The sequence below is a fragment of the Chelonia mydas genome, chromosome 1 (assembly GCF_015237465.2).
Source record: "Chelonia mydas isolate rCheMyd1 chromosome 1, rCheMyd1.pri.v2, whole genome shotgun sequence".
NCBI lineage: Eukaryota > Metazoa > Chordata > Testudines > Cheloniidae > Chelonia > Chelonia mydas.
In genome coordinates, this window is record NC_057849.1 from 137,834,328 (window position 1) to 137,846,489 (window position 12,162).

Sequence of the window (12,162 nt, forward strand, 5' to 3'; positions counted from 1 at the left end):
TCATTTTGAATTCTAACCCTGTCCTCCAAAGTGCTTGCAATCCCTCCCAGATTGGTGTCATCTGCAAATTGTGTAAGCATACTCTCCACTTTGTTATTCAGGTCATTAATGAAAGTTAAATAGTACTACATCCACGACTGACCCCTGTGGGACCCCACTAGCTATGACCTCCTAATTTGACAGTGAACCACTGACAACTACTCTGAGTACCATCTTTCAATTAGTTGTGCACGCACCTTATAGTAATTTTGCTCTAGTCCAGTTGTGTAAATACTTTTCTATAACTTCACATTAGCAATGTAGTATATGATTTCATCTAACACAATGAAAGAGGCTAATTTCAGTGGTTCTCCAACAATTCCATTGTGTGGATCACTTTGTAACAAAGATCGCTTTTATCCACTTCTCTCCCTGCCTTCTTTACAGCTTGGTTCTGTAATGGTTTAATTCTGTAGATCTCTAGAAGAAGTTGGAGGACCACCTGTGGTGCACAGACTGTAGTTCCAGGACCACTGTCCTATACAAAGAAAGTCCATTGAACCACAGCAGCAAATATGAATACCAGTACAAAGAGTAAGAAAATGAATTAAGGCCCCGCCCCCGACACATTCTATTTTCTACAGGAGCAGTAACCCCAGATATTCAGCCCAATCCTGCTGAAAAATATCTTTGAAAGTCAGTAAGAAAAGGATCTGAAGTTATTTATATGTATACCTATCTGTGTCTCCTCCTATCATCTTAGAATGCAATTGTATTGAGAAATCACATAAAGGACCCAGTGTACCACAGAACTCAAATGAGCATGTGTTGAAACACTATGATGGAAAGAGATATCCTGGATGACAGAGGTAACGTATTAGTACACTCTAAAATATATCAGATTTACATATTTGATATTTTGCATTAAAATTATTTTGTTTTATTTTACTTTTATTTAAAACAAATGTTTGCAGACTACTCCTCCCCAAGAGATCAAGGGACGGTTAGTCATTACATTGAACAAGCTGGTCTCTTTCTAAAAAGATATTTGTCTTTAGTCTAAGGAGCAGTTTAACATTTATATTTTAGGCTGTTTTGTAATGTGGATAATTAACAGTTCAAGTACCTGAGACAAGACTAATAAGAGAATAGAGCAGCCTATAGAAGCAAACCACCACATCAGATTGAAAACAAAGGTAAAAAGTTAAGTATTTTGAGAGGCTAAGGAATTATCCCTCCATGTAGTATTAAGCCTTGCTGAGAAAATCACCTCAAACTACCCTTTTTTTTTTTTTTTTTTTTTTTTTTTTTGGGGGGGGGGGGGCGCAGTAGTTTTGCCATGATCATTTGGCGGGGGGCGGAAAAAAAGCTAGGAAACAAGTCAGACTCAAATGAAAATGTATTTCACTCTTATACATGCTATACACGTCATGCAAGTGAGGTAATCTACAGGTTATACAATGACACCATAATAAAATATAACATCTCAGGTGACATCTGCCAAACACAATATATCAAGCAAAACAAACATGATTCTTTTGTTTTGGTTCTTTTTTTTTTAATTTTATTTAGGAAACAACTGTGGGACTAATTTGGAAGACACGATACCATGCTACAGCTTACTGAACAGTCACTAGAAAAGTATTTTGCTGAAATACACCAACATAAAAAGAACTATTGTTATAGGCATGTTTTCTTTATATACTCACACACAGGTTCATTGGCTACTTCAATTTTTAAACAGTTTCTGGCTTTAAAAGCAGAAGAACGTGGCTACAATTGAGACCAAGCTACACTGTAAACTTCTCTACATATAAAAGTTTCTACTTTTTTGTTAGTCTCCGAACAGAATTGTAGTGACTTTTTTAAAAGATTTGGACAAAAATGTCCTCCAGGCAGCACAGAATATAGCATAAAAGTTACCATAGCTCACCAAAAGAAATAAAACTAACTAAAATACATTGTATGGCACATAATGTCTACATTTTACATTCTTGATATGAATTTTCCCATATAGATGTTTGTTGAGTACTAAGGAGGCTAATATTGTTATATAGGTGAAAATACTATGTGAGAGAGAGTGTCTCACAGACTTAGTATTTCTGTTGCAATATCTGTCTATTGTTTTACCACTTATTATATTTTTTGTTGAGTCTGTAGGAAGACACAAAATAGTTATCTACATGAATGAAAGCCTGCTGGTATTAATAATTGATCTCAAACAGTTAACGCAACATTTATCTGAATCCCATGACATACTTGCTTAGAACTACTGCAGTTATGTAATACATATTAGAGAACTGTAATGGGTATTATGCCTACATTGCCTACAAGTGTTATATCAAGGGAGTTTTAAAGACTTCAGCAAGAGTCAACCCAAGGCTTTATTAGTACTAACTAACTGCTTTGTCACTATTGACTTTAAAAAAAAAAAAAAAGACAAAATAGTCATGTGTGATGCATTGTAGCAGGGGGATAAATTAACCCTCCACAGTCTGTAAGGAGGATCCTTTGATTCCAGCAGTTGAATAATTATTTGTTTTCATGCTTCCTCAGTTCTAGTTTTGCAATTATACACCTGCAAAAAAGAGTTGCTGAGAACTCATCAATATTTTTTCCCATTTAAAAAAATAGGCACAGAGCTAAAGTACAGTACATTATTTAATTTCAATGCACTGTGGGTAAACCTCAGAGTATTTACAAGAAAATTACATCAAGTACTTGTATGATAAAACTAAAGGAAGAATGATTTTAAAATAAAATGCACAGGGTAAAAATCACAGTGAAGTATTCAGATGAAATTTAAATTAAAAAAAAAAGTAGTAAGAGCTTTATTAGTAGATGAAGCCCAAATTATAAAGAACAATGAATCTTCCCTGAAACCAATCAAGGCTATAGATTCCTGGCATCTACCAAGAACAGCCAGTTATTCAACATACCACTTGGGAAGACAAAGTTATATTCAGCTCTGATTATGTGAAATCCAGTGTTCAAAGACTGCAGAAGCTCTTTCTGATGACAAGCTCGTATTTTACTGCCAGCAGCATGACAGGACGTATATCCTCCACAAATACTTCCTCTGTCAATTAAAAACACACCCAAACAGTTTATATAAGTAAAATGGCTCCAATTTTTATAATGGAGAACTGATTCTCTTGCAATAAAGTACAATGCTACAATTAACATTAAGACTATCGTTATATCATACTGTATTTCACTTAGCTTGCAGACTTTCCAGGAAAAGGACTGTTACTTAACTGTCTGTACGATGCTGCGTACATCTGCTGCACTGAACCATAATAAATGGCAATCACTACCACATTCCACTTTGCTGCGTACTTAACTGGTCCTGCTTTTAACTGTTCTCTCTTTGTTATTAAATTGAAATGAGATATAATTAAGGACTATCATAACTAATAGGGAAGGGTGCATAGTTCTTTAATGAAAAGAACACACATCTATATTTTTCATTATACCCTTAGTTTATCGCTAAAATGTTTAAGTTAAGCAGGTAACCTCAATTGCTTTAATGTAACTAGTTGATTTGGGTACCAGAGCAGATTAACAAAAAGTCTTAAACATTTTATTAAGTACTGACTACTGTCTGTATAATTCAGAAATAAAGACACTGTCCTCTGCCAGACACAGAATTTACATCTATAGTTCCGAACTATACAACGAGTTCTTGCACTGCCAGCACAGAACCAATCTGGATTCCACTTTCTTTCTACTCCTAGCTGGACATGTGCTAGCTCCCCACTCCTCCCGGCTGTGGTTAGAAACCAGGAGCAGGGTGAGGTAGGGCATGACAGGGGTTCCCATCAGGGATGAAGTGGGGCCAGTAAAAACTTATTATAGGAAAGCATAGTGGTGTGACCCATCTTTCCAACAGCCAAACAAGCTTCCCCCTTCCTTCAGGCTGCCCTCCTTACCTATTTATTATCTATAGAGTACCAAGAATGTGCAAGGCGCTTTACAGACTAGTATGAAGACAAAACACCTATACCAAGAAAGTTATAATCCAAGTAGTCACTGAAAGGAAATTGCAGGAAGATGAATGGGCAAACTCAAAGAGCAAGGTGAGCAAACACTGAGGATGAGACATATCTTGTAAGTTCCACACTTTTCCGATTATCTTTATGTGGGGTTTATTTTCCTTTGTTCTGTTTTTACATCTTTTCCTTTTTTACATTTTTGTACTTTTATTGAGGATTCTCATTCATCTGACTAGTTAACAATTAAACTGCAGAGAGCTCAAGAGTTAATAGGCCTTTTGGAACAGGTTGTGTCATAAGGAGACCTTGACAGTAGAGAGGGTGGATGTATGACAAAATGAGTAAGGACAGAGGCTCCAAGCATACAATCAGAGGCTATATGAAAAGAAGCACAGGCACAAGATTAGGAGGGAGCACAACATGAAGCGAACAGTTAGCTGTCCTGCTTGGGCACAGCACAGGGAGCAAGAAGAGATGGTGAAAGGAAAGATGAGTGGAAAGGTACAAGGGAGTGAAGTTGTGCAAGTCCTTGAAGGATACGAAAAGGAGTTTGAATTTGATACAGGTGGCTAACAAGTTACTCTAAAACCTAGGAAAATGCTCATTCCCCAAAATGTTCAACACCTGGAGATTAATCAGTATTCCAAGGGTTCACAAGGTTTCTCTTGTGTCACTTGATCTAAAAAAATGGAGCAGAAGTGTTCAGAGAAAGGAACACTTATGTGATTGGGGAATTCTATCCTAGCAGATTTCAGGAAGACTAGGATTATTTGGTTTGAAAGGGGAAGAATAAGTAGTATGATAGGGGTATAAAAAAAATAAAAATGTAGAGAAAGCTGAACATTTATTCATATTTACCCTTTCCCATAATACAAGAATAAGAGGAAATTAGAAGAGAATTTATAACTGATAACAGTAAATGCTTTTTATGTTACATTTAATTAATCTGTGAAACTCTTGGCTGCAGGGTATTCTGGCAAAAAGCTTAGCACATTTCAGAAAAGGATTAGATTATTGTTTTAAAAGAGGAGTAAGAATAGCATCTGCAAGTATACTAGCTAGGGTAAAGTTACAAGAACCATCACTTCTCATATCTTAGGGCTTAAGCTGGTAAACATCTTGGGTCAGGAGGAGTTACAGTTAAGATCTGGAGAGTTCTGCTTTGTTATACATAGGAGCATTCTGAGGGTTTATACCTTGCGCTGAGGGACACTGTTTAGCGCAGACTGCACTCTAAAACAGGATTCAGGACTAAGTGGACCATTCATCTTTTCCACTATGCCAAATCTTACATTCCTAATTAGTCTACTCACGGAAGATTATGGCAAATTTAAATGTCCAGGAGCCTAACTCTCAACATATGCTGCTCGTACTACTGGATTAACCTAAAACGTGTGCTATCTACACTCCCAACAACTTGCCATATTTTAGATATTTCTCACAATTTTATACCTTCATCTGTACAACAGAGTCGTGTGGTTGTCAACAGATGGAGTTAAGTGTATTCTCCTGCCCAGGACTGTTAAATCCATCAATCAAGTTTTTGTTACAATCATCCATGCTAATGTTTTCACTGGATATCTTGGAGTAGGTGGCCTGTCCTGTGAAATCCAAGAGATCTTCAAGAGCCTTGGCATTACTTGTTCCATTTTGGTCCATAGAAACACCAGGAATGAGTTCATTCATGGGTGAAAATTCTGGGATAGATATAAGTTCTTCTTTTGAAACAGGACTGTATGAAAGACAGAAAGGAAAAAGCAGAATAAAAGTCTTGTAAGCTCTTAGTGTTCATGAAAAGGTTTACGACAGCCCTGAAAGCTGTTCTATTTATCGTCAGAACAGGTACAACATGCCATGGCCCAACTCATACACAGAGGGGCCAACTTATAGAGGAGAGAAAGTAATTCTGTCTTCATACTCCTTAAATGTTGGCCTTGGTGGTGGCTGTGTGGTAGGTGGCTGTGTGGTATCGACACAGTCCAGTAGGAACTGGACTGAGATTACAAGCTCATTTCAGAGAGGCTGGATTCCAACTGGTGACCCAGAGGTTAAAAAGGCTGAATATTCCACTCTCTGCACCATCAGATTCCTTATATTTACCATTTCTAATTGCATCTTAGTAATTCTGGGCCTGATTCTGCAAAGGTTTACACACATACTTAACTTCATGAACAGCAAGTAGGCCCATTGCCTTCAATGCATACATTTCAGTTAAGCTTGTGGATAAATCTTTGCAGGACCATGGTCTCAGACTGAAATCTGTACTGCGCAAAATTAACAAAGATATATTTGACCATGTGAAAGTTGTGAAACCATATGAAATTTAAAAAGCTAACTTTTACAGAACAAACTAAATACAGTACAAGGGAATTGAAATTCTAAGGTTGCTGGAAACTATAATTCTGAATTCCTTTACTTTAGTAAAATCTCATATTTAATATTGCATTGATGTAATAATCAATGGGTCAAATTTGGTCATATTGCAACTCTAATTACTTCAATAGTTATGCAGTGGATCCATTTGTTATGATGTTAGGTTCATTTAATTTTCAGTTTTTTCATGTTGTGTCTGAAGATTATACCAAGATTTTAACAAGAAAAATCTTTTATTAAAATTGCATTTGAAATGTCCCCATACCCTTTTGACTATTTGTTAGAGAAACAGGAGGAAATAAGTGAAGATTGTAGACATCTGTATATCAACGTTTGGCATAGATATAGAATATATTTATAACCTTAAATATAGTGTTCATTCCCCATTAACATTATAACTAAAAATTAAATGAACCTAACATTGTAACAAATGGATCCATTGCATAATTACTGAAGTAATCAGAGTTGCATCAGGGCTTAATTTGGCCCATTGATTAAAACAATCTAGATTAATGCAATATTAAATACGAGATTTTACTAAAATCAAGGAATTCAGGACTATGGCTCCAAGCAATCTTAAAATTTCAATTCCCTTGTTGCACACACTGTACAACAGGAGTCTTTCACTCACGATCCTGTAATGCTTGTTCACTTGCTTACTTCATATTGTTTACTTGTTGCCAAATATTTGTTATATTAACATGAATTAAAAGATTTAAGATTAAAATAACTGAAAATGTGTATGTTGAAATTCTAACCTGAAGCATTATTTGTACAACACAATGACTTATATGCCACTGCTTTATAGTTCTGGTACAAAACAAAATCTGATATTTGAATACCCATTTTCACAGCAACACAGCATGTGAACTCTATGGACAATCCAAAATGTTTGGGCATGTTTGTGTGCACTTGGCAAGTGAGAACAATGGAAAAGCTTAATTATTTTGCAGGATATGAGAGTGAGATAAGAGATTGTAATTATCCTTAGATCTGAAAGTGCATTTACTTCTTGAGAGCATACTACTAGTCAGAACATACAAAGAGTAGTTACACAGGAGTCCATATTTGGGGTTGGGCTGTGCAGAGAGATAGACAGATTAACAAATGAAATGAGAGAACTGCATATATTTTGGTGGGTTGGTTTTGGTTTTCTGAACAGTTACTTAAAAGTTATGTGTTTCATGTGACGTGTACCTCACATCCATAGACTGAACCTCATCTGTTGAATCATCCATGCTGTTAGATTTCCCATCAATGGCATCCAGCTGAATAAGCCCCGTAACTGACTTAAGTCCATTAGAAAATATATCTCGAGAAAGTGTTTCAGCAGCAGCACATCCTAAGCCTTTACTCTCCTGGCAGGCTGTCAGTCCATTGATTTCTATAAAAGAACATCATTAGGAAATATGACAGTAGCAGTGTTTATATTTAAAAATCACAAAATTATTTGAGTCATAAAAATTAGAGATGAAAGTGACCCATCATATTATCTTGTCAATCACCCTGCTATTGTAGGACAATTTGAAAAAGAAACAAGATAATATATTATCTTTTACAACATGCACAGAGAAGCCGTAGAGAAGGGGAAAAAAATGCAGAAAAGTGACACTTCACTATTTACACATTTTTCATTTATCATTCTTTAATATATATATATATGTGCTGTTATCAAACCAAATTAAATGCAAAAGGGACTGTATTTTAAAAAAAATGTTGAAAAAGCATGTCAGACTTGGCTGTAGGGGAGAATATTTCTAGAGACTCTACAGAACAGGAATGTAGACTACAATGAACAACAGAAATCTGCAGGCTAGAATAACTTTTATATAAATGCTATCTGGGACATGCTGTGGAGTAGAATATTACCCCTCAGGATAGTTGTCTCCTGCTTCTACATTTACCATGCTTTGGTAAGCAAAAGATGTTCTATTTTCTTATGTTTAACATATTTACACAAATGTATTTGTTCCTTTTCTGAAAGAAAACACAGCATCTATGACAATACAGCACTATCTGAGGTTATGGATTTTTGTTTTCAAGTTAACAACACTGCATATTGGTCAAAACAAAAATGAAAGGCTTTTACCTGTTTGACTGAGAACAAGAGTTTTTGGTTGCTTTTCCACAGTCAAAGTGGATGGTATCTCCAGTTTTGGCTCATCCTTCTGTAACCAAATAATGTTTTAACTACATTAGATGCAAGGTTCCAAGATTCAAGGAATTGACTGGACTCAGAACCTTTAAAAAACTCTGCTGGTTAAGAAACAATTGTTCCTAGAATGTTTTTTCTCAATTACATTCAAGCACATAGCAAAAACTACAAAACACAGAATTTGATCTTTAGGCTGCATCTATCGTAGAAGTATTCCCTACACTGCCAGAGTAGTTACTCTGAGAGTACACGTGGCCTCGTGAAATTATCTTCAATTCCCTCTTTGGGATACAGAGGCACAAGGTGTGTAAGGAAGACATAAAGGGAAAAGCAGAGGCTCAAGTGATGGTGGTAGGGGAGTGGACGGGATAGGACAGTGCCAGAAGGGGATCAGAAAGTTGACTGAGATGGATGGGGAATTCCTGCATGGCCAGGAGAATGGGGGTTGAAGAAAGACAAGATGCAAGGGATGTAGTTTAAATTAGGCCACAATTTTATTAACTCATTTTGGAAATATCTGGCAAGGATTGTATGGTGCTGGTCACTCTTTCCTTAATAACTCCCACCGATCTGTGAGGGCTGCCAACAGCCCTCTGGACTTCCTGCCTGGCCCCAGCTCATTGCTGGGTCCTCACTGCCCTTCTCTCCTATGAAGGTTAACAAGGGGTGGGGATACAACGTTGTCTCCCTGCTATACCAGAAGGTAGGAGCCCCAGTTCCCCAGGAGATGCCCTTCCCATACATCCACTTCCAACTAGTACATCAGGGAACCGGATCCTCCATGCAACGAGTAACTCCACTGGATACATACTAAGCTCCGACAACTTGAACCTTTCCTCCTGACCTGCCCCACCAGGTTCCTGAGCTTCAAAAAAAGCCCACTCCGTCTCAGCCACTCTGGCCGTGAGAGAAACTCCTTCCCAGTCCCCCCAAAAAGCAGCTGGTGTAATGTCCACCACAGACAATAAAACCCAGTCTTACTATGATCCATGGGTGAGAGATGCTGTTCCTGGGAAAGAAATATAAATACATGGGCTGTCAAGTGATTAAAAAAATGAATTGTGATGAATCGCACTGTTAAACAATAATAGAATACCATTTATATAAATATTTTTGGATGTTTTCCACATTTTCAAATATATTGATTTCAGTTACAACACAGAATACAAAGTGTACAATTCTCACTTTCTATTTATTTTTTATTATAAATATTTGCACTGTAAAAATAAAAACTTGTATTTTTCAATTCACTTAACAAGTACTGTAGTGCAATCTCTTTATCGTGAAAGAGCAACTTACAAATATAGATTTTTTTTGTTACATGACTGCACTCAAAAACACAACAATGTAAAACTTCAGAACCTACAAGTCCACTCAGTCCTACTTCTTGTTCAGCCAATCGCTCAGGCAAACAAGTTTGTTTACATTTGCAGGAGATAATGCTGCCCGCTTCTTGTTTACAGTGTCATCTGAAACTGAGCACTGGTGTTCGCATGGCACTGTTGTAGCCAGCACTGCAAGATATTTACGTGCCAGATGCACTAAAGATTCATATGCCCCTTGATGCTTCAACTATCACTCCAGAGGACATGCGTCCATGCTGACGATGGGTTCTGCTCATCATCCAATTCAATCATCCAATCCAAAGCAATGCAGACCAGTGCATGTTCATTTTCCTCATCTGAGTCAGATGCCAACAGCAGAAGGTTGATTTTCTTTTTTGGTGGTTTGGGTTCCGTAATTTCCGCATCGGAGTGTTGCTCTTTTAAGACTTCTGAAGGCATGCTCCACACCTCGTCTCTCTCAGATTTTGGAAGGCACTTCAGACTCTTAAACCTTGGGTCAAGTGCTGTAGCTATCCTTAGAAATCTTTAAGGATTTCTCTGGTACCTTCCCTGCGTTTTGTCAAATCTGCAGTGAAAGTGTTCTTAAAATGAAGAACATGCTGGGTCATCATCCAAGACTGCTATAACATGAAATATATGGCAGAATGCAGGTAAAACACAAAGCAGGAGACATACAATTCTCCCCCAAGGAGTTCAGTCACAAATTTAATTAATGCATTTTTTTTTTAACAAGTGTTATCAGCATGGAAGCATGTCCTCTTGAATGGTGGCCGAAGCATGAAGGGGCATACACAAGTTTAGCATATCTAGTACGCAAATACCTTGCAATGCAAGCTACAAAAGTGCCATGCGAATGCCTGTTCTCACTTTCCGGTGACATTGTAAATAAGAAGAGGGCAACATTTTCTCCAGTAAATGTAAACAAACTTGTTTCTCTTAGCGATTGGCTGAACAAGAAGCAGGCATGAGTGGACTTGTAGGCTATAAAGTTTTACATTGTTTTGTTTTTGAGTACAGTTATGTAACTAAAAAAATCTACATTTGTAAGTTGCACTTTCACGGTAAAGAGATTGCACTATGGTACTTGTATCAGGTGAATTGAAAAATAAAATTTCTTTTATCATTTTTACAGTGCAAATATTTGTAATAAAAATAATACAAAGTGAATACTGTACACTTTGTATTCTGTGTTGTAACTGAAATCAATATATTTGAAAACGTAGAAAAACATTCAAAATATTTATTAAATTTCAGTTGGTATTCTATTGTTTACCACTGCTATTTAAACGGTGATTAATTTTTTAAATCGCTATTAATTTATTGAGTTAATTGCATGAGTTAACTGTAATTAATCGACAGCCCTAATAAATACCTTTGTGACACAAAGGCCCACGGGTGGTTCACTACTCTGTCAGCAACTCGTCAGGCCTGACATACTCACTACACCTCACACACTGTTGTCATATGTTATATACCCAAAAAGTGGCACGCAATATATCATTTGAAAACTAGTAACTCACTGATCATTAATATTTGATGTATGCATGGAGTATGTACAAAGAGTTATGGATATGTGCTGGAATTATGTTCTCAAAAATGTGTTTGGCAAGCAATGCATAAGCACAGATTGCTGTAGGCAAAAGAATGTGCATTTGTTTGTCTGACCCACCTGGTCATCAGGCAGAGACAATGAAGGCACATTTACATAAAAGATTTAAAAAGGCCACCAACCTAGCATATGGGGGAGACTGCCCCTGGAGGGATCTGAACTTCAAATGGCAGGTAACAGAATCAACTGACTGTACACAATATTACTGTATTAGCAAAGTGTACAGAGGAAGTTCTTTTCTGAACGCTGATGACACGCGGTGATTAATATCATTGTGAAATGTATGTATTAACACTCTGTGAGAAAATATGGACACTTAAGGACATTATGCTTTAAAGTCTGTAACCAAAAGCAGGGAAAAACAGGCTTCTCCCAGACAGGTGAGAAGTTGGCTATCTGTCTCCAATGACATTAAGCGAGGTGTGACCAAAAATAACGGAAGCACCATTTTACATACGAATCAGCAGGGGGATGGGAAGTCCACAGGAAGGGAAGAACAGCATGACGTAATCCTGGGTCTGGGGACAAAAGAGTGAGTTTGGGAAGATAATATAAAGCAAGAGGAAGAAGCCATCGTGGCATCCATCACTAGGCAGACGCAAGGGGCCAGAGCTCTTGCAAGCTGACAAAGACAGGTTCTTTAACAAAGGGGGTTGAAGTTTCTGGGAACTGAATACAAGTGAGAAACCTGCTTCTGCAAAGATC

The 12,162-nt window shown here is 37.2% G+C and overlaps 1 protein-coding gene across 12 annotated transcripts in view; it reads right to left on the reverse strand.

The window, feature by feature from the left end:
- Positions 1-1,360: 1,360 nt before the first annotated feature.
- Positions 1,361-12,162, reverse strand: part of MAP7D2 (MAP7 domain containing 2) — a 125,900-nt gene continuing 115,098 nt past the window's right edge. For all 12 annotated transcript variants that reach the window (XM_037901522.2, XM_043537968.1, XM_043537966.1 and 9 more), the window contains 4 exons: positions 8,437-8,515; positions 7,545-7,731; positions 5,427-5,706; positions 1,361-3,058 (listed from right to left, as the gene is read on the reverse strand). In XM_037901522.2, the coding sequence (XP_037757450.1) occupies positions 5,457-5,706; positions 7,545-7,731; positions 8,437-8,515 (516 nt within the window). In that variant the 3' untranslated portion in view covers positions 1,361-3,058; positions 5,427-5,456. The remainder of the gene's footprint in view (positions 3,059-5,426; positions 5,707-7,544; positions 7,732-8,436; positions 8,516-12,162) is intronic.